This window comes from Eschrichtius robustus, chromosome 2 (genome assembly GCF_028021215.1).
Source record: "Eschrichtius robustus isolate mEscRob2 chromosome 2, mEscRob2.pri, whole genome shotgun sequence".
Lineage (NCBI taxonomy): Eukaryota > Metazoa > Chordata > Mammalia > Artiodactyla > Eschrichtiidae > Eschrichtius > Eschrichtius robustus.
The window spans coordinates 151199518-151227422 of NC_090825.1; the positions used below are offsets into that span (position 1 = coordinate 151199518).

The 27905-nt window shown below is 39.1% G+C and overlaps 1 protein-coding gene and 1 long non-coding RNA gene across 2 annotated transcripts in view; one reads left to right on the forward strand and one right to left on the reverse strand.

Moving 5' to 3' along the window:
* LOC137759766 (ELKS/Rab6-interacting/CAST family member 1-like) overlaps positions 1–27905 on the forward strand; it is a 137516-nt gene that overhangs the window by 31502 nt on the left and 78109 nt on the right. The window contains 4 exon segments of the mRNA XM_068536383.1: positions 9837–9911; positions 15156–15311; positions 19820–19960; positions 19963–19989. Coding sequence (XP_068392484.1) covers positions 9837–9911; positions 15156–15311; positions 19820–19960; positions 19963–19989 — 399 coding nt within the window.
* Positions 1692–9067, reverse strand: LOC137759768 (uncharacterized). The gene is made up of 3 exons (XR_011073147.1): positions 8991–9067; positions 6352–6644; positions 1692–3815 (listed from the first exon to the last, which is right to left on the reverse strand). It is a non-coding gene; the product is annotated as an uncharacterized lncRNA (long non-coding RNA).

Genomic DNA, 27905 nt, shown 5'->3' on the forward strand with positions numbered 1-27905 from the left:
AACCTGTGCCCATTTATTTTTGAGTTTTGGAGTTAATAAGTAGTGAATAGTTAAGGATTATGGAAAGCCACAGTGTTATTCTGGCAGAGAACAACCAGCAATATGGTGAATTTGAACAAGTAGTAGGAAAAAACATGAATTTAAGACTAATTTTGAAGTAACAAGCTCTACAAATATTAAGTCCCACTTCTGAACATAATGTGGAAAGAAATATAGGCCTCGTTAGTTGTATCAATACACAATTCCAGTTGCCATTAGTAATGTAGCGTCATCTTACAGGAAACACAGTCCTATGGATTAAAATTATTTAAGAGCAAGTAGAAGTGATTGCTTCAGGAACACATGTTTAGAATGCTGGTTCTCCTTTCTTTTTCTCCTACTTGCCTTCAAGACTTAGCTCAAATTGCAGTTCTTCTGTGAAATCTTCCTTGTGCAGCTCTATACATATATGTAGATGAGCCAGTAATATTATAGTATACTTCCATGTGTGTTTCTTCATTGTTCACTTAATTTTTTGTACCAAGGATGTAGATAGATATATATATATATGAAATTTTATCTTGTCAGTGTCTTAACAAATGCACAGTGGGTACTCAAGAAATGTTGGTTGAATAAGTTGAAATGTAGGGAAAGAAGTTTAAGCCTGGAGCTTACAGAAAGAAGGATAGCTTTTCCAATTCTTTTTTCTCCAGTGTGACCACTGGATACTAAAACCTAACGAAGGTTAGAAAACAAACTAAAACCCCAAACCAGTTTTGCTTATGAGTTTAGGTATAGAAGTTGTAAATAAGATATTGGCAGATAAAATCAGCATTATGATAAAAGGATAATATTCTGACCAAAAGGAGTTTATTCTAGGAATCCAGAATGGCTCAATATGTCATTCACAGTTATAATTTGTAATAGGTGAAAGGAAAAGATAACCTCGTAGTGTTTGATAGCTATCTCAAAGACGTGAGATAAAATGTTAGACACTTTGAAAACTAAACCAAATGAACTAAAAATAAGAATGGAATGATACCTTTATAGCATGATTTAAATAAAACAACTCAGTAAATATGTATTATAAACATATTTTAAACTAGTAGCCAGAATTGTGCTTACTCTGACGTATACTAAGACGCACCCATTAAAGTTAGGGAGAGGCAAAGATACTGTTCATCAGTATTTACATTATTCTGGAAGTGTTAGGCAGTGCTGTTAGATAAGGAAAATGGAATAAATAATGTCAGTAACGGTAATGGAAAGGATAGGGCTAAATTTTCATTACAATGTAGATGGGAACATTAATATAAAGATGCTGCTTTCCCCCAACTCTGTGAATTTAGTGTAATCCCAATAGGAATATTCTTGACACGTGCCCAAATGATGTTGCAGTTTCTTTGCAAGGAGAACAGTGCGGGAACACTTGTTTAAGCAGCTCATGATATATGTGTTTTAAACCCAGTGATATTAAAATCTGTGGTACTGGCACAGTAATAGATAGCTAGATTGATGAGACAGAATAGAACCCAGAAATAATATAGTTTTAAGCATATGATACATGTTTGGGAATAATCGCCATCTACTTGGAAAACAGTACATAGTTACATCAAATTAAGTTCTAGATGAAATAAAGAGCTACTTGTTAAAAAATAAAAACACTAGAAGAGAATGTAAGAAAAAGGTTTTAATACAATCTTGAGACAGGAAAGAATCTTTTATTGCCATAGCAAGAGGCTTAAACAATTAAATTTGTGTATGTTAGAAAATACAGGTAACAGAGGCTAAAATGGTAATTTGGAGTAAAGCTTTGTAACATGTGGCTTGACTGTTTCGTTTCCAGAGTGACAAGGTGCTAGAGGCACTTGGCACAGCCTTTCTTTGCTCATTACTCAACAAACATCCATTGAGCTTCTAGAATGTATGTGACCCTGGGATACACGCTGGGTATACATTTTTCCTGTCAGAACACATGGTCTGTGCCCTCCTAGAACTTAAAAATCTGGTGAGAGACAATAAACATAATTATGAGAGGAAATAAATAAGTTGAGTCTAATTATGTTGGGAGAGGGGATAAACAGGGTAAGCATCTTTGAGGAGGTGCCCTTTAAGGGAGATCTGAAGAAAGTTGAAACAGTCTTGCTGAGCATTTGGGTAAAATCATTTCATGAAGAAGGTTAACAGTTTCAAAGGCGGGATGAGAAGTTTTCAGGAGACAGCAAGGAGACTAGAGGACAAAAGCATATTGTCTAAGGGGAAAACAGGCATGAGATGAGAGGTTGAAGAGGTAGCCAGGGCCAGAGTCATTCATTCCATTCATCAGATATTTATTGGGCACTAACCCATGTGCAGAGCACAAGGAAATATAGTAGCAGTGAACAAAACAAAAATCCATGCCCTCTAGGAGACAAAGCACTTGCCTTCAGGATCCCTGCAGGTAATGCAACAATTTTATTCAAAGTGCAAGAGAAAACTGCACCGATGTTTAATCAAGGGAGTGATCTAGTTTAGCTTTTAAAATCTACTCTGGCTGTGTTGAGAATAAATGGGGGAGGGAAAATTACGAGTGAACAAGGAAGTCTGATAAAGAACAACTCTAGGTTGGGTGAGTGGTGACTTGAAATGGCTATTGTGCATTATATCACTAGTGTGTCAAGAAAGGCAGAAAGAATTGAGAGCTGCCAACACTGGGATATCCATAGGTTTTATTATTATTGGATTATTGTCCATCTTTTTAAAAAGCAGGTTTTCATCAGTTCCAAGACTCATAGTTTTCCCCATCTCAACAGTATGAAATTGAGTTAATAAGTCTTATCCTTGATGGCATCTTAAAATCTCTGTCAGCAAGGCCACAGTCCTGCTTGATTTGTTTGCCTGTGTACTCACAAACAGTTAACAGCTGCTCATTTTAGTCAATGTTGTGAGTATTGTTGCTATTTCTCATGTTAACTTTAGTTGTTGTTCAGTATGTCTTCAGTAATATTATGCTGTGAACCAGCATTGAAACAGTTATTGGTACGGAGAAAGTTATAAAACAGTTCAAAATGATATATGATTAAACTTTATGGTTAAATAAGTAAAAAAAGGGTCTTGCAATCAGTATAAAATAAAAATTCTGAATGATAGAAGGTTGGGTCATGGTTTATTTGGAGGCATTTCCTTCTTTTCTTTCCAGCACATTAAACAGTGGTTTACCTTACAATCAGTGGCATCTTAGATTTGATGAAATACAGTAACATTAAAATGGCATTCATATCCAGGAACATTTGTGATTAGTTTTCCATTTTGTTTATGAACATGATTCTGGAGATAGCAGGTAAATAATTCCCCCAAATAAAAGCCAAAGAAGAAAAACAAAAATTAAATTAAGCATTGTATTTTCTGTTTGTACTGAAATTACATTGTTACGTGACTTATTGTTAGATTTTGTATTGTTTACTGGAGTGCCTTTCCTTTGATGGATAGAAGTGTGAAGACATCTGTTGGACACATACTGAACTACAGTCAAGACGTGGTTAGTGCCTGGGGCCAGGCGTATGGAGTTTTAACAGGCTTTACAGGTGATTCTGTGATACACCAAAGTTTGGTTCTCAGTCTGTTGGCAGAACATACCTGAATTGGCTATGGAATTTTTGGATTGGCTATCCATATGCATACCAAGCATTGTCTATAGGCTGAATAAATATTTCAGTTCTATACGTGCTCCTGTTTTTTTGAAATGTAGATCCTATTGTGATGAATAAAATGATTTGTTGGGAATTCCCTGGCGGTCCAGTCGTTAGGATTCCGTGCTTCCACTGCAGGGGCCACGGGTTCGATTCCTGGTCGGGGAACTAAGATCCGCATGATGCACGACATGGCCAAAAAAAAAAAAAAAAAACAGAAATTAAAATACTAATTTGTTTTAAAACATTTATACGTATGTTAATTTTGGTCTCTATAATATTTTAGTCAACAAACCTTGTTTAGTGCAACTGCTCTCATGTTAAGATTTGCAGCAGTGTTTGAGGTTTAAAAGCCCTACTCTTAATCTACAGATTCAATGCAATCCCTTTCAAACTACCACTGGCATTTTTCACAGAACTAGAACAAAAAATTTCACAATTTGTATGGAAACACAAAAGACCCCGAATAGCCAAAGCAATCTTGAGAACGAAAAATGGAGCTGGAGGAATCAGGCTCCCTGACTTCAGACAATACTACAAAGCTACAGTAATCAAGACAGTATGGTACTGGCAAAAAAACAGAGATACAGATCAATGGAACAGGATAGAAAGCCCAGAGATAAACCCACGCACATATGGTCACCTTATCTTTGATAAAGGAGGCAAGCATATACAGTGGAGAAAAGACAGCCTCTTCAATAAGTGGTGCTGGGAAAACTGGACAGGTACATGTAAAAGAATGAAATTAGAACACTGCCTAACACCATACACAAAAATAAACTCAAAATGGATTAAAGACCTAAATGTAAGGCCAGACACTATCAAACTCTTAGAGGAAAACAGAGGCAGAACACTCTATGACATAAATCACAGCAAGATCCTTTTTGACCCACCTCCTAGAGAAATGGAAATAAAAACACAAATAAACAAATGGGACCTAATGAAACTTCAAAGCTTTTGCACAGCAAAGGAAACCATAAACAAGATGAGAAGACAGCCCTCAGAATGGGAGAAAATATTTGCAAATGAAGCAACTGACAAAGGATTAAACTCCAGAATTTACAAGCAGCTCATGCAGCTCAATATCAAAAAAACAAACAACCCAATCCAAAAATGGGCAGAAGACCTAAATAGACATTTCTCCAAAGAAGATATACAGATTGCCAACAAACACATGAAAGAATGCTCAACATCATTAATCATTAGAGAAATGCAAATCAAAACTACAATGAGATATCATCTCACACCAGTCAGAATGGCCATCATCAAAAAATCTACAAACGATAAATGCTGGAGAGGGTGTGGAGAAAAGGGAACCCTCTTGCACTGTTGGTGGGAATGTAAATTGATACAGCCACTATGGAGCACAGTATGGAGGTTCCTTAAAAAACTAAAAACAGAACTACCATACAACCCAGCAATCCCACTACTGGGCATATACCCTGAGGAAACCATAATTCAAAAAGAGTCATGTACCAAAATGTTCATTGCAGCTCTATTTACAATAGCCAGGACATGGAAGTAACCTAAGTGTCCATCAACAGATGAATGGCTAAAGAAGATGTGGCACAGATATACAGTGGAATATTACTCAGCCATAAAAAGAAATGAAATTGAGTTATCTGTAGTGAGGTGGATGGACCTAGAGTCTGTCATACAGAATGAAGTAAGTCAGAAAGAGAAAAACAAATACAGTATGCTAACACATATATATGGAATCTAAGAAAAAAAAAAAAAAGTCATGAAGAACCTAGGGGCAAGACGGGAATAAAGACACAGACCTACTAGAGAATGGGCTTGAGGATATGGGGAGGGGGAAGGGTAAGCTGTGACAAAGTGAGAGAGTGGCATGGACATAATATACACTACCAAACGTAAACTAGATAGCTAGTGGGAAGCAGCCGCATAGCACAGGGAGATCAGCTCAGTGCTTTGTGACCACCCAGAGAGGTGGGATAGGGAGGGTGGGAGGGAGGGAGATGGAAGAGGGAAGAGATATGGGAACATATGTATATGTATAACTGATTCACTTTGTTATAAAGCAGAAACTAACACCATTGTAAAGCAATTATACTCCAATAAAGATGTTAAAAAAAAAAAGATGTCAGATATGGGGATATATGTATATGTATAGCTGATTCACTTTGTTATAAAGCAGAAACTAACACCATTGTAAAGCAATTATACTCCAATAAAGATGTTAAAAAAAAAAAGATGTCAGATATGGGGATATATGTATATGTATAGCTGATTCACTTTGTTATAAAGCAGAAACTAACACACCATTGTAAAGCAATTATACTCCAATAAAGATGTTAAAAAAAAAAAGTGTCAGATATGGGGATATATGTATATGTATAGCTGATTCACTTTGTTATAAAGCAGAAACTAACACACCATTGTAAAGCAATTATACTCCAATAGAGATGTTTAAAAAAAAAAAAAAGCCCTATTCTTTAACTAGGTTCTAGGCTAGGAATTTTGGCTCTACCATGTCTGAGGAATGCCCATCTGTATCTTTGGCAGTTGTCAGGTAAGAGCAGAGGAGGTTAGAGGGAAGAAGAGAGAAATAAACATATATAGAAAAAAAAATAGAAACCTTGGACAAAGAGTAGGAAGAATTAAAAAAGAAAAAAGGTCCCTAGTTAATTTTCCCTTTCCTAGTGATTTTGGAAAGTGTGAACAGTTGCATCGCATAACTTACTGGTTCAGGTTATCCTTCCTCATCTTTTTTTTTTTGTTGTGTCATTTGTACCTCATTTCCATTTTGACAGGAAGATATGTTTTCTCAGAAGCATGCTGTTACTTGAGATGGTAAAGGGTCAAAGTGCAGTGCTGTCTGACAACAGCGGAGTTGAGGTACAGGAGGAGTAGTGAGGGTTCCTTCTTCACTTCTCCGTGTGGAGTACAGTAAGCCCAGAACTTGTGTGGAGGATTGAAATCTGCTGAAGGGACGTCTACCCTTGAACCAAGGGTGCTGGAGGCTAAAACCTGAAACTTGAAAGAAAGAAATTTCAGACATAAGTACTACTTCTCAGTCACAAATGCTCCTTTCTCTCAGTTGTGTAAGTAAATGTTGACTTAACTTTTAAAAAGAAAGAAACTACTAACAACGGAGAAATTTTGTTCCTAACTTGTTTGTTTTCTTTCTCTAGTCATTATTCTTTATTAAATCAGTGAGAGGAACTGAACACATTTTCTACCGTGTACCACAGTTGACAGTATAACAAGATCCAGATAATTCTACCTGTATGAATCTCTGGGCTTTCTTTAATTTGTGTAGAGTGAAAATTTTCAGGCTAAAAAGAGCGAAATAAAGCAAGCACTAGCACATTCGACTTCTTACATTTGTCTGAATGGTACATTCTTTTTTATTCCCAGAGTCCTCTCCCTTTATTAACAGTGCAGGAGTCAGAGGCTCCATGTGCTCTCTGGGAAAGGGGAGTTGGTCAGCCCACTGACTGCAGGATGTATTCATAATGAGCTTTAATGCACAGGCCTTTGAATGGAGATCTGTTACGACTGATAGGTTTTACAAGATCTTAACAGGAAAGCTTTATGCCTGCGAATGGTTTAAAGTGCACCCTAGTTCCTTAGCAGAGGAGGATTTTTTTTTATTCAAATGGATTTCTTTCCTTATATATTGCTGATATGCTTGCTAGAGTTTAAAGTGAAATTGTAATAGTTTCACTGTAAAGCATTTGGAAATTTCCCTAATATCTGTGCGCCCAATTTATCACCTGTTTACAGTGTAGGGAGTAGATTCAGTGTGGACAGACTGGAGGCTGGGGGGTAACTGATGAGTTTGTTGTTTTAATGCAGGTGAGAGGTGATTATGGCCTGAACTAATGTGTTCAGATTTTGTCCTGGATTAATGTGTTCTGCATTTGACTGTCTTAATGAAGTGTTTTATCTTGCAGGGGTTAATTGTGGATTAACTCGATCCTTAACAAGACTTGCTTTTACACTCTGTTGGCTCTAGTCTAGGTAGCCTTCCCTCTAGGGCTAGACTGTCTCTACTCCTAAGACGTGACCTTTCTGGTGTCTCTGCTGAGTGCCTCTGATGTTCTCTCCACTCTGGCTCTTTGGAGCTTGAATTCTTCCCAGCCCCATGTGAGTTCAGGTAGTTGCTCAACTCATAGCTCTCTGGTAGTTGTTCTTTGACACTGTGGAGTCTTTCCCTGTACATGCAGGCTTAGTATTTGGTCAAAGACTCCAGGGGACCCCTGTCAGATCAGACACTGCTGCTTTTCTGGCTAGCTTCTTCCTCTGTGTCATTCTGCTCTGCACATTTCTCCTGTCTTTGGGACTCTTACCCACTGATCTGTCTTCTGAGCTCTGCGGGACTGCTGTTTTCTGTTTGGTCTTCTCTCCCTGCATCACATATTGGATAGCAAGTCCGGACCATAACCTTGTTAGTTTCTCTTCTCTCAAGGATCATACTCCTGTGCTGCTTGTTTTCCAGCATCTGAAAACAGTTGCTTTATGCATTTTTGTCTAATTTTAACATAGTTTATGACAGGAGGGCTAGTCTTTTATCTGTTATGATCAGATTGTGTGGACCTTGTAGAGGGTGAGAAGTAAATAGGAAACTCGTTGAAGGATTGAAAACAGACTATTGCCGTGATTTGTTGATGCTTTATCTAGAGTACACCATTGCTTTCTTTAAAATGGACAGAGGAAATGAAAGGAAACTTAACTCGAGGCTGTTGTAGTAATCTAGGCTTAAACTAGGCTGGAAATGGAGTGAAATGATAAATTCAAGAAATCTTTTGAAGCTGGAACAATTAGGACCTGCTCTAGAAGGTGGTAGGAAGTGAAGATGTGGGAGGAATGAAAGGAGACACTGTGCTGTTTGGCTTGAACCACCGGGAGGGTAATGCCATTTAAGGAGATGGGCAAGACTCATCAGTCTTCAGAGGAGGGGCTAGGTTAAAGAGGAGAAAATGACGAGTTTTGTTTTGGATGAAATAAGTTTGAGTGACCTAGTAAGCATCTATATACATGTCAAATGGGCAGAGCAGAGGGCAGGGCTGGAATTTCACCAGCACTGTTCAGATGGAAAATATCCATCTGTATTCTCTGCCATCACTAGGGGCTGTACCAGGGTACTCTGGAAGTACTGGCTGACTCAGAGACATTCCCAGAATCTGACAAGAAAATAGCCTGAGGAGGTCTGGTAACTTCAGGGTGATCCTTGAAGACCCTAACTGTGATATTCTGCCATCTCCTTCCTTCCTTTCTGATCCTGAACGCACTGACATTTGGATTGAAAAAAATAGCTATGTTTTTCTGCCATTTGCTACCTGTAGACTGTTTAGGAAACTTGTTCAGCAGTCTTACCTTCTTTTTTTTTCTGATTGTAGCCCCTCTGGAGAGAGATTTCCATCGCAGGTAGCCCGGTGGTTGTTGCTCTGGGGGAGGATGCTATCTATGCAAAGGAGGTTGTCAACACAAATGCTTTCAGTTGTTTTGTGCAGTGCGGACTGTGGCTACTTTGATTCCTCCTTTTTCTTTTTTTTTAAATAAATTTATTTCTTTTTGGCTGTGTTGGGTCTTCGTTGCAGTGCGCGGGCTTCTCATCGCGGTGGCCTTTCTTGTTGCGGAGCACGGGCTCTAGGCGCGCGGGCCTCAGTAGTTGTGGCTCATGGGCTCTAGAGCGCAGGCTCACTAGTTGTGGCACACGGGCTTAGTTGCTGTGCGGCACGTGGGATCTTCCCGGACCAGGGCTCGAACCCGTGTCCCCTGCATCGGCAGGCGGATTCCTAACCACCGCGCCACCAGGGAAGTCCTGATTTCTCCTTTTAAAAAGGGACTATTTCTAATCCCCTTTTTGGATTGTTTGGAGTTCTGATAATATGTCTTGGAGTCCTGTGGAAGAGTGACACACAACCTGGGGATGTGCCGGAGCTTCACCTCTTGTGGTGGCTGGGGTCTGTGTGACTTACCGTGTATAACCAGGTGTGCAGAGACGGGGACCCGCCTGTACCCCTTAGCCTGAATGCAGTCTGTGTGCTCCCTGGTCCACAGGGAAAGGTCAGGAAGACAGAAAGTGGATCAGAGTGTCTTACAAGGCCGGGGTAGTCATCTTTGCATGTAACTACTACTCCCTTGCCTCTCCACTCCCCTGTTGAAAAAATGAGAGTGAAAAGGAGGACACGTACTCTCTTTTTTGCTTCTCTTGTATAGGAGATGCATCGGAGATTTGAGAATGCCCCCGATTCTGCCAAAACTAAAGCTCTGCAAACTGTTATCGAAATGAAGGTGAGAGCTTCCTAAGGAATCTTATGTGTCATTTCACACTTTAATGTGTGAGTTTAAGAAAGTGGTATGTAATAATAGTTCACTCATTTTGTAGACTGAGAAGAAATAGTAAGACTTAATGAAAATGACACATTAAAAGAACTTCAGTTTCGTTTCCTCTTGTCCAGCATTTCTTGGAGTCAGCTGTTCTCAAACCTTTTGGTATCAGGGCCCCTTATTCTCTTAAAATGACTCATTTCATTTGTTTTTAAGAAAATGTCCGCCAAATACCAAGTTTGTGTGTCAGTTCTTCTCTCGAGTTAAGAATAGGGTTCCGTGAAAAAAGTACCTGATTGGGCTTGCGGCTCACAGAGCACCCAGTGCTGTCCTGGGAGCAGCGTCACACCCAGGTGCAGCAGCCGGGCCTGGCCCCTTCCTGTGTCGTCACACAGCATGGTACAGAGATACACACTCAAGGGCTGAGCATATGAAAAGTCACCAGGGACATTCCTAAGTGAGCCAGTGTTTTAAAAATGTTCTTTCTTATTTTTCTTTTTTGTCTGCGAGTGCTGACACTGAAGAATACACTGACGGCTAGCACGGGTTGGCGCTGTTGTCCAGAGGCACGAGCGCTTTTGCCTGTCCTTTATACCTTTAGTGCACGTGTTAACACAGTGGAAAAGGCACATAAAGTCATAGTATTATTATGAAAATAGTTTTGACTTCTCAAAAGGGCTAGGAGGCACCCCCAGGCTTTCACGGACTATACTTTGAAAACTTCTGCTTTAAGTTACTGAGTAGTTAGAGATCTTTAGGCTGAACGTTACGGTGATTGGTGACTAAGCGCTTGCCTTCTGTGTTAAATTCCCTGGATTCAAAACCTGGCTTTATTTAACCAGTTGTATGACATAGAACAAGTAACCTAACCTCTCCATACCTTAATTTCTTTATTGATAAATGGTGATAACAATAGTACCTATCCCATGGGTTCTTTTGTGGTTTAAATTAGTTAAAACAAGTAAAACACTTTCAACAGGACCTGGCACATAGTAAACATTCAGTCAGTGTTAGCTGCTATGCTATTATTATTTTTATTAACAACATATTCCTTCTTGCAAGAGCTAGAAGACTCTTACAGATAGGGACCCCTCCCTCTCCCCCTCCTTCCCTCTCTGTCTCTTTTTTTAACTTCTTTGTATCCCCTAAAAAATTTGACACGGTGTTTTGCATCATGTGCCTTCATTTAATATTTGTTGATGTGGCAAGAGTCTTTAGTTTTTGGTATATAAATAGTTTTATGTAAATAGATGCTTCTCAAGTACAGTTATCAGAATGGTTCTCTTAATTTAGAAGATTTCCTCTTAAAACTTTGTTTTTATTGTTGTATACATCTTTGTTCTCACTGGGGAAAGGGTTTACCAAACAAATACCAAATTAGTGGATTCTGGGTTCTTTATAGTTAGACAATTCATAGTCTTGAACATAATCTCGTAAACAGCCTCTAGAAAGGTGTAATTACATATTCACATTTCCCACAAGTTTATTGGTACGTGTTATTTCCTGATCCCTGTTGGAACCTAAAAACACACGAGTGTACCTGTGTTCACAGAATTATTTTGCTTGCCTTTTGATGGCACAGGGAAGTGTACTGGTTTTAACTGGCAATAGATCTATTTTAAGTCGTGTTAACCTCCAGCCATTCTGCTAAGAAGCAAGAGACTGAGATTCTGGTGGCCCAGTGGGGTCAGGTGGATGTTATGCTGAAATTTCAGATGCAATAGCTGAGATGCTGAGAGTGTGGCATGAGCTTGAGAGGATCATGAAGACCTAGACTGGTCTTTGGGGGAAATGGGAAAGGAGGTGATGGTGGACAATAAAAGAGCCCAGCTGTCTTCAAGGTGACGTAATATTCTTTTCTCTCTCCTCCTCCTCTCCCTCCTCCTTTCTCCCACTTTCTTCCCTCTGCTTCCTTCTCCCTTCTCTAACTTCTTCTTTTCCCTTTAGCAGTGGAGGAGCAGGGAGGAATTACTGGACTGCTGTAGGGTTAGAGTTTTGCTGGGTAGATATGGCAGAATTACTGGGATGCAAGTGAATTGAGGGTGGAGGTGAAGGAGTAGTTGGGATGATGAGTCCAGGAATGTAGCCTGGATAGGAAGGAAGAGAATTCAGAATGGATGGACAGGTTGGGAGAAAATGTAGAAGTTAGGGGGGTGGAGGACTCTGTGAGATACAAGAGCAGCAGTTAATGTGAGTGATGGTGTGTCAGGCCTGGGAGGAGAGGCCTGGGTGATGTGGTCTTGTAAACTGGGTAGCTAAAATGGACCGGAGGATTGAGGGCGTTGGCATTACGGATGTCAAGGAATTCGGACATTGAAATCCTAGGATTATGGCAAGAGTGGCATTTGAAGGAGAGATCTATTGTCAGCCGGGTGCTGAAGACTTCTTCAGCGGGCGGGAGTGACGGGGAAGCCCCTAGATGGCAGCGGTGCGGAGGGAGAGTGAAGAGGAGTGTGAGCTTTAAATGGGAGCAGCATGGAGGAACCTGGAGGATGCCCACACTTCTCCCTGCCACTCTGTGATGCTGGTGGATTAGTGAACTTCAATGGAGAGCGTTCGGGGAAATTATATCCTTGGGGAAAGCCTGGGTTTACTTAGAGCAGGGAGACAACTTTTGAAAAAAAGTTGAGCATTTGGGAAATTTAACAAGGAAAAGAGGATTTCAGTGGACTCAGTGGGGTTGGTTGATTAATGATGGGAGACCCAGGGCTGGGGAAGTATAGAGTAGTAAGATGATAAAGAATTTATTTATTTAGTTATTATACATTCTAGGAGTAAGAAACCTCCTTGGAAAGGGCTGTCCTCAAATAAACCCAGCCTGAGTACTGGTCGGTGCTACAACTAGTCCAACATATCAGGCGTTAATTTTCTGGCCTCATCCCAGAAAGTAGCCTGGCAGGTTCTTTTTCTGCCTTATGGCTTTCAGAGCTGCAGTTACGGTCCCTTTTTAGGTGCAGATTTTATGGTGCATGATTTGATGGTGAGTGTCTGATTTGGTCAAGAGCTGCCTCTCTGTCTGTGTTGGGATTTTCAGATAGTGCATTTGAAGCCGTTTATTTGTTTATTCTTCATGGGCCGGGATAGCTTTAAACGAGTAAATCAAAATCCTGGTTTAGGTTTAGAGTGTCTCTGATTGTGTTAATTTAATATGTTTAATTTTGAACCAAATGTAAGTTTCATTTGAATAGATTTGTAAAAGAAAATTTTCGTTGTGTTATTTTTAAAGGTAATGCAATGCAAGTCAGAGGAGTACAGCCCTCGCCTCTCCCCCGAACCTAAAAATAGCTAGCTGTAAGTGTCTCATGATAAATCCTTTAACTCTTATCGGCATACTCTCAGATAACAAGGAAAGTCAGTCAAGACAGGCTTGAGGTAAAGTGAAAAGAGGAAGTCAGTCTCAAAATTTCTTCCTAAAGGAATGGTTTCTCTAAAATTCCAAATAAAATAAAGCTATACTGAATTTATGCTCTTTAAGGTCTTTGCTTCTTAGGTGAATAAGCATATGCAACTATAGATGTAAAAGTATCTATTCTTTGTAGGAGTTTTTCTGTAATTGATGACATCTAAAGTAATCTGGGGATAAACTGGATACTGTGACAGACAAAACCAAGAAAATGAGTATAGACGGATGTTGTACTAGGAGGTGATATTCGTGGTGATGCTGATTTACAAGGACAGTGACGTTTCTTTTTAGAAATCATTATGAGATATTTGAAATGCATGGTGAAGTATAGCGAATAAGTAAGATTACTAATGCAGTAAGTAGCCTCCTCTTATCTGCAGGGGATAGGTTCCATGACCCTCAGTGGATGCCTGAAACCACAGATGGTACCAAAGCCTATATATACTATGTTTTTTCCTATACATACCTATGATTAATTTTATAAATTAGGCACAATGTGTAAGGGATTAGCAACAGTAATTAATAGTAAAATAGAACAGTTATAACAGTATGCTGTAATGGAAGTTATGTGAATAGGTCTCATTCTCTCTCTCTCTCTCTCTCTCTCAGTATCTTACTGCACAAATCTAATGCCTTCTTCATCTAAACTAAGCACTTGTCATGCACTGTAGCCGTAACTTTTGCAGTTTGAGGTGCAACAGCAAAACTGGCACGAATTTCTTTTTCCTTCATCCCAATTTCACTGCTGGAAGATTCGTTCTGACTGTAGATCTTAGCAACCTCAGCATATGATTTTTTCTCTTAGTGAGAACTTCCACCTCTTCACTTAAAAGAAACACCTTACGGTGTTTCAAAGAGAAGTCTTTGTCAAATCTGAATTGCCAGCATACTACTCTTGTGCTTTGGGGACGGTATTAAATAAAATACTGTCACGTAAAAATGGTCACTTGAACACAAGCACTGTGATGCCAGGACTGTCCATCTGATAACCGAGATGGCTGCTGTGAGTGCCTAACGGGCGCGGGTACACTGGACAAAGGGATGATTCACGTTCCGGTGGGACAGAATGGGATGGTGTGAGAGTTCATCATGTTGATTGGAACAGCGGTGCACGGTTTAAAACTTCTGAATTGTTTTTTTCTGGACTTTTCCATTTGATATTTTCTGACCGCAGTTGACCTCAGGTAACTGAAACCACAGAAAGCAGAACCACGGAAAGTAAAACTGTGGAAAAGGCGGGACCACTGTGTGATAAAGTGTAACTGTTAACGTAATTATTCATCCCTTTGTTTTTCTGCAGTGGGACGTTATCAGATCTTTATTATTGTAGATAACGGTTATACGCATTATTGTGTAAATCTTTGAAACCTTCTTACTCTTTTCCCCACTCCTTTGGGGGCAGAAATAAGCCTTTTAAGGGGGGTCAAGTAAAACGATAAAATATTATAGCTAGAAAAGGTTTTACTGTTAATATTACAGATGTTTTCACTAGAAGTTTGTTGACCATAAAGTACTTAGAAACTTTAACTAGTTTTCCATTGCTTCTACTTCTTTAGTTAATACTCTCAATTTTAATCAAAAGGGTGCAGAGGAAAGGATAGAGGAAAAATCATACTATAGATCTCAGTCCTCCTCCTCTCCACCATATGGCCATGAAGGATATATTTTAGAAGCAAGGCACCAGTTGCAATATTTCTACATATTTGTTTATCTTTATTAAATTTCACATCTGTAAAGACAGACTTGTGCAACCTCTCTTGACTTTTTGCGAATACTTTAATGTCTAAATCTTCCTTTGTCCTCAGGATTCAAAAATTTCCTCTATGGAGCGTGGGCTCCGAGACTTGGAAGAGGAGATTCAGATGCTGAAATCGAACGGGGCTTTGAGTACTGAAGAACGAGAGGAAGAAATGAGGCAAATGGAGGTCTATCGGAGCCATTCTAAATTTATGAAAAACAAGGTCATGGTGTGTGATACCGTAATTTTTAAATGGGGTTTGAAAAATTGATGCATGTTCCTACTTCTTTAGTGATGATGGACCTCACTCTGTTTTATCAGGCTTCAGGGAAGAATACTTGTACCGTAATTCTTTCAGATAGAACTTTCCCAGAATTAAAGTCAGAATTACTGACGTTGTATAGTTATTTCAAATTTCACTTCAAAGAAAATTACTTGTATGAGGCTAAGTGTGTATTATCACAGTTTAACATTTCATGTCTACCAGTACTTCTTGAGGCGATTAGTAGGATTACATCCAGATGAGTTTTTCTCACTATATGAAACATCGCGTTCTCTATGTCTTGTGAACAAATTTAGAAGTCAAATTCAGCCTAAGAGACTGAATCCACCTCCCCTTTTTTTTCCTGAAATGGCTTAAATAAAATCGTGTTTTCCCTTCAAACACAGTTCCCTAAAGGAAAGCCCTTTGCGCTCTCCCTTGGAGAAGACCCATGTGTATCAGGTTTATTGTTTCCCACGTGCACTTGGGGTATATGTACAGTAGGATAGGCATCGCTGAGACATATCAGTCTGTATTATAACCTCAGTCACAGTATTCCTTCTTCAGAGCCAAAGGCATTTATTTTGATCCTATAAACTATTTTAGGCAAATTGGAGGACTTAGTTTATTACAGTTACCAGTTTATCAGGTCTGTGGTGTTTTAAAGATCATGATTTCAATTATAAAATATTAGCTAGAAAATAAGTGTTCCTCCCCCTCCCCCTGCCCCCCATATCCCAATTGTGTTAGTTCCCTAATTTCTCAGAAGTGAAAACTGTTCCTTTAATGATACAGTTTCTGGCTTCTTTCTGTGATACCCATACCTGCATATAAGTCAGTAGAATATTCCTCTGTTATTTTAAGAATCTGTTATCAATGACTACGGCCAATTTCATGTAACTTTTAGAACTTAAAAATTCACATATCCAACTTTCTGTTAGTTTTGATTTATCATTCTAACTTGAGAACAAAATAAAATATCATCTCTGCTTCCCATTTGCTGATTAGCACATTTCAGTCCATTACCCTGTGAAAATAGTGAGCCCATCTAGGGTCCTTTGAAGAGGAAATTAGGGGAACAGATTTGATTGTGTTATATGAGTTATTGTTATTTCCAGTTACTGCTCTGGCTCAAAAGCAGATAATAAGAAGACCTAAGTTGACACATGAGTGAAAAAGAATAACAATGTCGTGACAGGTAGAGCAACTGAAGGAGGAGCTAAATTCGAAAGAGGCTCAAGGGGAGGAGCTGAAAAAGAGAGCGGCTGGTCTTCAGGCAGAGGTCTTTGCCGAAAGATTTACCCTTTGCGTGCAGTGATCCCACAGTGGGACCCTGCTGCTCTGGCTCTGGGTACTCACACTTTCACTCTGTGGTCGGCAGCTTTGCCCGGGACTAGCATTGACCAGCCTGCTGTGCTCTTTAACTGACTCCTGTTCACCGGTTTGACCCACGTGGCACCCTGTGTGCAGCGAGCCCTCATGTGCTCTGGAAGCCCTGTCCCTCTTTTTTATTTTTTTTAATTTTTTTTTTAATTTTTTTAATTTTTTTGGCCGTGCCACACGGCATGTGGGATCCTAGCTCCCCGACCAGGGATTGAACCCGCGCCCCCTGCAGTGGGAGCGCGGCGTCTTAACCACTGGACCGCCGGGGAAGGCCCCCTGGTTTTTTATTGTTGCTTTGTCACTGTGTGGATGGTGCTTCAAAGCTGTTTTTTCTCGACTCCTTTCCTGTTAACCAGAAACTTGTTGATTTATGTGAATGGTCTCTTTCTCTTCTTAGGTACAAAGAATGTGCAGATGTTCTAGGTCCATCACCCAGGGTTTATTTGAATCTGATTTCTTGAGTGAAGTGCTTTACCTTCATATGTAGACATCATCTTTAAGTCCCCGATAGGTGATTTTGCAACAAATTTTACTTTCTTTGGAACAGATGTATAGAAGTGATTAGCTTATTTAGTTATCTGGTCAGTTAGAAGTAGCATGAAACTTAAAGTCTCTAAATCTATTCAGTAGCTCAATCATCTGTCTAGAGAACTTGAAATTCCATTTCAAACTGTGATAAAATGATGATAATAAAATAGCTGACACTTGAGTACTTATTATAAGCATTTTATAACCTACTAAGGTAGGTATATTCTCAACCCAATTTATGGATAAGGAAGCTGAGGTAACACAGTGGTGCTCAGGAAGCACAGTTAGTAAGAGGCAGAGTTTGATTTTTACACAAGCCATTTGGTTCCAGAACCTGTGCTGGTAAGCTCTGCACTCCACTGCCCTATACTAGGCTGTGCACGCATTTGTCTCACAAGTGTCAGGGAAAAAACTGCCTCTGAAAATTACGGTAGGATAAGACTGGAATGCAGCATTAAAAGAAAAAAAAAAAACCACTTGTGCTAATTTAGTGTGTTTGCTATTTATGGACCACTTTATAGTATAGATAGAAAAGTGAGATATTTTGTCTAAAAGGGTCCAATTTGGTTTGTTGTAACCATGTATTGTCTAGAGGAGAAGTTGATCTATAACTTTTTTTTCCTCAGCTAGTAGTATTAATTTCTTTTTGTGTCGAACAACAGGCTAAACATTCTATACACTTTTTTGGTTTAATCTGTACGCAGTACAGTGGCACTGGTTTGCTTTCTCCATCTTACTGATTAGGAAACCAAGGCTTAGAGAGGTAGTTACCCAAGAAGACACACTCGTTCGTTCTCACATGGGATTGACTGCAAAAGCCTTATTTATGCTCCTAACTTTTAAGGAAAATTTGTGCTTCTAAACTCTTCTATTTAGGATATTTTCTTCTTTTTCTCAGTCTTTATGGTCAGTATAGCATTATTTGAGGATTATTTAGTAAGGCAGATGATGAGGAAACTGAGATTTTATATTTATTTTTGATCACATGGTCTAGAGGTAGCTGGAAATTTGAGTAATCTTTAAGCCATAGTTCTTTAGCTGATGAGGTGAGAACATTTTGAACGTTTCTCCTGACTATTCATTCATACCACAAGTGCGTTTTTAGTGCATTCTGTTTGTTAGGGGTGGGATGTTGGTAAAGGGAAGTCATGAAAGATGCTACACCATTACAGTATGTGGCAGCTCCTGGGTACGTATCTGTGTTACAGGATGGAAGTAGCTGCTGTTTACAGCTATCTTCCAGTGATGTCCTTAGCAGCTGCGAGTATTTTGCATACAGTGAGCACACAGAAATGTTTGTTGAATGAATGAATATTCTATTTGTGAGTAGAGCTTTCATGCCTATGAGAAAAATGCTTGTCTTCCTGATGAAACAGAACAGTAAATTATAAGTTTATTTTTAGTCCTCCTTAAAAGTAACTTTAATTACAGTAAAATTTATTTCATACTTTCTCATGGGAAATTGTTCTCAAAAACTTTGTCCCTTATGCCTAAGATTATTTCAGTCAAAATACTTTAGATACATTCAACTTTTTAAAAAGTATTTTTTGTTTCATCAGTGGTACTGAGATTACTGACTTCTTGTGAAATTTATACTTCCAAGAGTCTATATTTTAGTGCATAGCTGCCTTGCTTAGGCAGTAGATACAATGTAAAAACAGATATGATTTCTGTTAATTTGGCTTACATTTAGAATAAAAGAGTAAAAATTCTTAGAAACACGGTAGAAATGTAAAGGAGATGTTTGATGTTAAATGTTTTCTAAGTTAAGATGAGAAAAATTTATGGGGGAGTGAGTGGCACCTGTTGATTTATGGATTACTCTGTCAGAGTAATTCAAATTTGATGACACATGTAGATTCTTAGAGAATGAGATTTTATGCGTTCTTTATTTAGGTTATATACTTTTATCCATTTAGTTGATATGACATGTTGTAGGTAATATAACTTTGTAGGTGGAATCTTTCTTTTAGGTCAGTACCCCTAACTCCTCAAAATTATATAATTTTTAGAAAGCACATGTTTATAATGCCTTATAACACTAAAGTGGCTTTTTAAGAAGGACTTTATGTACACTTTCATTTGAGAATGAAAAAAAAACAATGAAAAAATAAATGTGCAGCTTTTGAGTTTAAATAGCAATAGTAGGAAGTTTCTTTTTTCTTTCTGTATTCCATCTACACTAATCCTGCTGTATGATTTGAAGTTTCTTATGACTTAATAAGATGAATACTGCTTTAGTCGTGTTCAGATGCTTACTGCTGTCTCATAGTCATCTAAGTGAATTGGGATTTTTCTTCTTCCATTCCTTTTCTAATGGATTTCAAAAGTTTAGGGGAGACAATAAATGAAAACTGGAAATTTTGCTATTAGTTGAATAAGCTTTGTTTTTTTGTGGGGGGGGGGGTGGTCAGCTAAGATTAGATGGTGCAAAAAGATGAATTGTGTCCTGTCATAAAGTTAATGCTGTATATCTTGACGTGGATCTGTCAGAGATCCAGATCAGAGGTGGTGGTTTTCTTTCTTTTTTCCTTACACTGCTTTTTCTTCTTCTCTAGATTGGTCAGGTGAAGCAGGAGCTGTCCAGAAAGGACACAGAACTACTAGCCCTACAGACAAAGCTAGAAACACTCACCAACCCGTTCTCAGACAGCAAGCAGCACATTGAAGTGCTGAAGGAGTCCTTGACTGCTAAGGAGCCTCGAGGGCTGCCATCCTGCAGAACGAGGTAAAAGGAGTTGTGGGATTTGCACGGAGCCCATTCCTTGGCACCTTTTCTTGTGTGTTACCTGTGCACTTCTTGTTGTGTTGAGATACGGGAGCTATGAATAATGTTATGATGGATTCTTTAGCGATGTGGTCAGTTATAGTACTAAACTATAACCATCTTGTTTCTATTGTTCTTGTATCTAACAAATTAAACCGGTGCAGTTAATATATGTTTTTGATACTTCAGACTTTGACTAAGTCTGTGCTTCTAAGTAGACTTCAAACTAATGTTATGAAATGAAACGATAGTTGTAAAAGCATTTGTTTTCACCCGTGGTAAATCTTTCAGTCATGAATGGGAGTGAGCTTGGTCAGCCTGTGTTGGGTTATTAAGTGTCCTTAATTTTTGGTATTATGAATAGCTTTAAGTAGGCAAACTGTGGAATCCAGAAATGTTTGAGATAAATCTTGTTTTGAACTGCAGATTATTAGACATGTGCCTTCATGTCCTGTTTGAAAATAAAGTTAGCATTTTTAGAAATATTAGAAGATTATCTAGTCTGCCAGCCTTGATTAGAGGTAGGAACACACTAAATAATTCCAGGCAGATGAGAATCTATCATATTTGCAATGAGAAGGAATTGATGATGCTATTTGGATTTACTGTCTTAAGGAAAATATTTTCTAAAGATCTCAATGAAATAGAGAATTAAGGTAGGAATAGGTAAGCAGTTCTGCTGTATAGAAGAAAAATAAAGCGTATAGTATGGATTAATTTTTTCTTTTCTTTTAAAGAACAAGATAATAGATAAATAAAGGCATAGTGTAATGAAGAAAGGAATGGGTAGTAAAAAGAAGGCATAAAAACATCTCAGACCCAGAAGTTCAGAATCTTCACGCGAGGAGGAATGGGAAAATGACCAAAATGTTTCGTGTAGTATTTTATTTTTTTACAGTTTGGGATTTTGTTGAAAATTAAGAGATTTGGATGATGTATTTATAATTTTCCTTACAACTTATACTTTTTCTATTTTGATCACGTTTCATTTTATCATGATACCTCAGAGGGATATTTTGGGGTAGATAAGGCTCTGGCCCTGGAGTCACAGTTACTGAGTGTGAACTTCAGTTTTACCACTTGCTACCAGGTGCAGGGTCCTGGGCACATTACTTAAGTTCATTGTGCCTCGTTTTACACCTGTAAGATGAAGAGGAGTTCCTGCCTCATTAGGTTGTTAGCATTAAACTAATTTATTCACTCCTAGTGCCTGGCACATAGTAAGGTCTTTGTCTGTCAGTTATTGGCATCATTCTAATTCTTGTAATACTATCAGCTAATATATGTAAACTGTTAAAACGGTAAGAGAACATTGTTGCTTTTCTTTTCATTGGCATAAATTTTATGTAGAAGGTCTGCTATTTAACATTTTTATCAAGCTAAATTAAGGTTTATTCAGGGAATTGCAAATACAGAATTATCTGAAAAATGTTACCTGCAAATTTATTAATTTGTGGCTTTATTAGAGATTTTCACATCAGTGCCTGGTATGAATGCAGTACTACAAAAGGGTCAGAAGAGGGCGCCAGTGTTTTGGAGCTGAGCCTGTTGCCAAGTGCTGCTGTGATAGTTTTGGATGGAGGTGGCAGGTGTGGGAACCAGGGAACCAGGCAGTTGGTTAATGATGATGCAAACACTTAAAAGCTTGTCACAGTCTAATAGGTGACTTCTTCCCCTTGGCAACCCATCCTTCTCTTTGTACCCCCCTCTGAAATAGTGTTCTTATTAGCTAGGTCTCACACAGATGGGCTTGTGATTGGTTTCTTGTACCATAGAGAACAAAGACTATATTTGTGGTCATTCTTGGATGGTTTTTGTATTTGTTTTTAGAACTAACTGAGTTTCAGCAATTACCCCTGTAAGTTATTAGGACAACTGCTCAAATATAAGGGTCTCATTCTAAAAGATAACAGTAGAAAAGCTAACTTCCTTTTGAATTTGGGGTGATTATATGAATGTTATATGCCTGTTTATCAGGATTTGTTATTTTTTCTTAAATTACTCTGGTGACACTTGACAAGGCTCACTTTTTCCAAAGCAGCTTTCTCCTGTTGGATCCCATAAAAGACAGTTTGAACCAGCTCTTTGAAAGTTCTCACCTATTTCTATAATTGCTATCTTTCTGTTCCTATAATTGCTCTTTTTTAAAAAAATAATTTTATTTATTTATTTTTGGCTGCATTAGGTCTTCGTTGCTGCGCGCGGGCTTTCTCTAGTTGCGGCGAGCAAGGGCTACTCTTTGTTGTGGTGCACAGGCTTCTCATTGCGGTGGCTTCTCTTGTTGCAGAGCACAGGCTCTAGGCTTGCAGGCTTCAGTAGTTGTGGTACGCGGGCTCATTAGTTGTGGCTCGCAGGCTCTAGAGCACAGGCTCAGTAGTTGTGGTGGCGCACGGGCTTAGTTGCTCCGCGGCATGTGGGATCTTCCCAGACCAGGGCTCGATCCTGTGTCTCCTGCATTGGCAGGAGGATTCTTAACCACTGCGCCACCAGGGAGGCCCCCTATAATTGCTCTTTATCGATCTCATCCTCCTCTCTGAAGCTACCCTAGACTTTCATCCAGCTCTCAAATCACAAAATTAAGCACATATGAAAAAGAACATGGATTCAGGAGTTTTTTGTTTTTTTGTTTTTTTTTTTAATTTTAAAATTCTTGAAGGAAAAACGGGATGTGGGAAAAGACCTGGTGTTTTTCCTGTTCAGGGTCCATGGAATGAGGTCCTTTTGTGTTGGGCAGTGTACAGTGTATAGTATCTATGGAATTGCTCCAGTTTTATGAACATCTCCTTTAATCGGTTGACCTTCACAGAGGTGGTCTGGATTTAGTAGCACTGTGGTCAAAGCATGGGCTTTGGAGTCAGACCTAGGCTTGAAATAGCCTTCTACATTTATTAGTTATGTGACCTTGGATGAGTTATCTTACCTCTGTAATCCTCCATTTTCTCATCTGTCACTGAGAATAATAATAATACCAACTTCCTAAGGTTAGAATAGATGTTTAATGTGGCTAGAATAGATTTTTTAAATTATGAAGTTCTCATCTGAATTTGGAGGTGAATATTAAATATCAGTGGGTTTAAAATATCACCACTGGTTTTTTTAGATGATAACTTTGTAGCCCTCTCCCCACCTTTGTACAGATAAACTGTGCACTGTTGAATGACACATCTCTGCCTGTGGCCTTTTGCAAGTTTCTCTGAGCTCTTCAACCTTTTGTTGGGATGTCAGACAGAACTCAGTGCAGTTGAAATAGCCTTTTAAAAAGGTCTGCTTGTGTACACTCTCAGCCTCATGACCCAACGCCCTTCAGTCATCCTCCTTTCTAGATGGGAACAGTGGGAGATGTGGTGATAGGAAATTATACTTAGTGATCTTCGGCAAGTCACTTAGTTTCGGCTTTGATTTCCTCAGCTTTAAAATTAGGAGTAGTTTAGATTATTTACCTTTTTAAAAGTTTATGGGGACTTCCCTGGTGGTGCAGTGGTTAAGAATCCGCCTGCCAAAGCAGGGGACACGGGTTCGAGCCCTGGTCCAGGAAGATCCCACATGCCGCAGAGCAACTAAGCCCGTGCGCCACAACTACTGAGCCTGCGCTCTAGAGCCCGTGAGCCACAGCTACTGAGCCCATGTGCCACAACTACTGAAGCCCACGTGCCTAGAGCCCGTGCTCCACAACAAGAGACTCCACCGCAATGAGAAGCCCGCGTACCGCAACTAAGAGTAGCCCCCGCTCGCCGCAACTAAAAAAAAGCCCACGCGCAACAACAAAGACCCAACACAGCCAAATAAATAAATACATAAATTAAAAAAAAAATTTATGAAATACAGGAAAAATGCAGAAAATAATATAGTAGACAGTACTCAGATTTAACTTACATTTATGTGTGACCACATTAGGTGATCTTTAAAGGTCCTTTAAAAGAAAAGATTAAAACAAAAAAAGCTCATTCTAAACTAAATATTCAGTGAAAGCAGAAACTTTTGTTAGAATCTCAGGTTTTTAGAACTGGTTGGGGCTAGGAATAGGCTAGGAATAAATATTAGGAAGCTGTCATTATGGGGGTAGTGGCTAAAGCCTTAGGGATGAATTGGTTTCTCCAGAGGAAGGTTGTATCGAGTGAGATGTGAAGAGGGGGAAATGACAGCGGATCCAGTGAAGAAAACTGAAAAGGTGTGGTCAGAGAGTTAGAAAGGCAGTGTGAGTCATATAATTGCAAAAGAGGAATTATAGGAAACATGCCATTGTCACTGGCATGCAGTTACTAGTGCTAATGTGCTCTTAGGTAGATCTGTTTATTGATGTAAAACAAAAGAAGGTTAAGATGGGTTGAGATAATTAATACTTTTGTGGTCAGAAGTAAAAGGCCAAAACAGCAAGGTAGCCATTTTTCTGTTCATGTCCTTTGGTAGAGAAAGTCTTGTGGAGGAAAAACCTTCTGATTTTGTTGAAGTTGGCATAACCTGTTTGCCACAGACCTTGATGCTTGGCAAGCTGGTTAGATGCTGTTCCTCCAGCTCAGTTGATGTGAATAAAAAAGGTCTTATTCCTCCTGCCAAGAATGGTGTTAGGGTGATGACTGTGTGTCCTGCTAGTCTGTGAGGGGTTTTCCTGAATATGTTTTTTGTGGTTTGCAAAATACGGACCTCACGCAAAATTATACTCTGAATTTAGTTCACACCAAACCAAAAGATCAGTGTAGAATTCAGAGCAATTAATCTAGTAGTAGCAAAGTGGTTTTTGTGGTTATTTTTATCTCAGCTCTCCAGACTAGCCCATTTAAATTCTGCATTGCATGAAAAAGCAGATCAAGAAAAAGTGTACACAGGTGATTTGAATTGAAAAGATCACTTAGTAATTAGACTGTGGGCTTGGGTAGTTTCTGTGGCTAATATTTGTGATATGAAATATTTTTAATATCAAAACCTGCATTTCCCACTGCAGTGACACCAAAGGTTTGTATGTTTATAACAGGAGTTTTCATTCTTTACCTTTTTCAGTCACCAATTCTTGTGGGTCTCATACCTGACATTCCCTCAAATCGGCATGCGGGTATTTATGAGTGGTTAGTGCAGGCCCATTTCCAGGTCACTTAGCAGAGTCAGGGATCTAACGTAAAAGTGCAGCTGGGGCATCTGGGTACTTTTGGTAAAGAAGCAGCAATATGAGGCCTCACGGTTATTATCCTGAGACATTGGTCCCATCAGAATGAGAAACACTTAGAAGTGATGAGGGACGTTTTCCTGCTGTATTCTGATTCCTGACCCACAGATGGAAAGCCTTTCATTTTTCTGAAATTAATGCTGAGAAGAACTGAGAGACAAGGCAGTTCAAGCTTATCTACAGGTTTAAATGTCTGGGCTTTTGACTTCTGCAATAAGAATTTAATAGTGTATTTCAAGGGTATTGGGTAAAATGTTTTTAAGGTGAGTTGCTTTGTTCTTTTGCTTGTGGTTATTGGAATATATAGAATACATATTAGAAGTGGAATATATAGTATACAGAATACAAACTAGAATGTAGGAATTAGGTAGAAATGACTTGGCATGAGATTTATTTATTTTTAGATTTCTGGCATGTGTACTTTCTAAGACTTTGACCTCTTTAACTGTGCAGCGGGTCAGAGGGTTCAAGGAGCTCCCTCTTGACTCGCCCTGGCTGATGGATGCCCTGTAATGGGTTCACTAATAGGAGCCACATCTGATGCTGTCACATGGGACTAGTAGCCACGTAGGCCGGCTGGAGCTGAGCCTCAACAAACGCCAGGTGGATAAGGGTCAGTGAGTTCTTCTGGCATCTCGACAGCCTGGTCGTTGAATTTCCTATTCACAAGAATCTTCGCTCTGTGGTGGCAGTTCTTTTCTCCCTATTGAATAAATATTCAGTCTGTTCTGACATTTCCCTTCTGGACCTTTTTTCCTTCTTTGCATAGTGGAGTGTTTCTGATTTTAATAGGTAGATGAAGGAAAACTGGGGGTAACTTAAGGAATTTTGTCACCTTGCACTTTAGAAAGGGCCATTGGAGAACTCAGTGGTGATCATGTATTCCATCTTTGTTCTGCATTGGATTTTAATTCTTGCTCTGAGCTCTCTAGTGCTGAATTCGGGCACCAAAACTGGAAATTTGTAATGTAACATCTTTTGGATTCGCTGGGCTTGGCTTACTGTAGTTCTGCTGTTTGTCAGTAAAACACTTTTTTTGTTTTTGGTCACTGCTGAGTAATCTTTTCTTTTTCCTCATCTTTGAGGAAAAATTTAAGTAGATTGGCTATCTTTACACATGTCAAGTTTCCATTTCATATACTATTCATGGGAAGAACTCATTTAGATCTTCAGTTGCTTTCATTAGCCGTTTGTAATTTTCAGCATACAGAGCCTATACATGTTTTGTTAGATTTAGACCTAGGTATTTAATTTTTTTGGAGTGATTGTAAATGGTCATACATTTTGAAACTTGAAGTTCAGTATTGCATCATATTTATTTTGACCAGTTCACAAAATATCAACATTTTAAAAAGCTAGTGTAGGGACTTCCCTGGTGGCGCAGTGGTTAAGAATCCGCCTGCCAATACAGGGGACACGGGTTCGATCCCTGGTCCAGGAAGATCCCACATGCCGTGGAGCAACAAAGTCTGTGCGCCACCACTGCTGAGCCTGCGCTCTAGAGCTCACGAGCCACAGCTACTGAGCGTGCGTGCCAAAACTGCTGAATCCCGTGCGCCTGGAGCCGATGCTCTGCCACAAGAGAAGCCACTACAATGAAAAGCCCACACACTGCGATGAAGAGTAGCCCCTGCTCGCTGTAACTAGAGAAAGCCCGTGCACAGCAGCGAAGACCCAACACAGCCAAAAATAAAAATAAATAAAATAAAATAAATTAAAAAAAAAAAGTTAGTATAAATATGCCTCTATTTTCCTTAGTAGTATGTGTACTAAGAACTATTTCAGGCACTTAAAATATAGGTAAAATACTAAAACATTTTAAGATGGTAAATGACGTGTAGGAGTTTTGAATTTTAACGTAGTTGGCTTTACCAGTATTTCTTCTTTACGATGTATCCTTTCTGGGTCTTTAAAAAAAAAAAATCCTTCCATGCTGCCCTGTCTTAAAAGATACTTAAACAGTATCTTTCTTTCTAAAAGTTTTAAAGATTTGCTTTCTATATATAAAGCTTTAATTCATCTAGAATTCATTTTTGTGTATGATATGAGTCAGGGTTCTTCCCCCCTCCCTCAGTATGGGTAGCCAGTTGTCTAAAAACAGTTTATCAGATACTCTGTGCTTTCCTCACTGATTACAGTGTCACCTCTGTTTATATGTGTATGGGTCACTAAATGGTGTGAGTGTGTGTGTCTGGGCTTGCATTTCTGTGGCAAACGTCTGTTGGTTTATTCCTGTTCTAATACCATGCTTTCTAATTTTGCTTACTTAAAAATATCAAATTTATTGCCATCAAATAAACTGCATATATTCAAAATGTACAGTTTGGTAAGTTTCGGCACATACACCTCTGAAACCAATGGCACGGTCAAGATAAAGAACACCTGTCCCCAAGGTTTTCTTGTCCCTCTTTGTAACCCCTTTCTTCTGCCTCTCCCTGATATTCTTCTCTCCTCCCCACTTCCTCCATCATATCCAGGCAACCCTCGGTCTGCTTTCTGTTACTGTAATTAGTTTGCATTTTCTAGAATTTTACATATATGAAATCTTACAGAATTAGTGGTTAAGAGCTTAGGATCTGAAGACAGACCATTTAATCTTAAATCCATGCTCCATCACTTATTTTTAGCTTTGAGATCTTGGGTCTGCTTTCTTCTCAAAGTACCAGTTTTGCCGGTTACCATGGGAAAGTGAAATTTTCCACAGGGAAAATACAAGGGA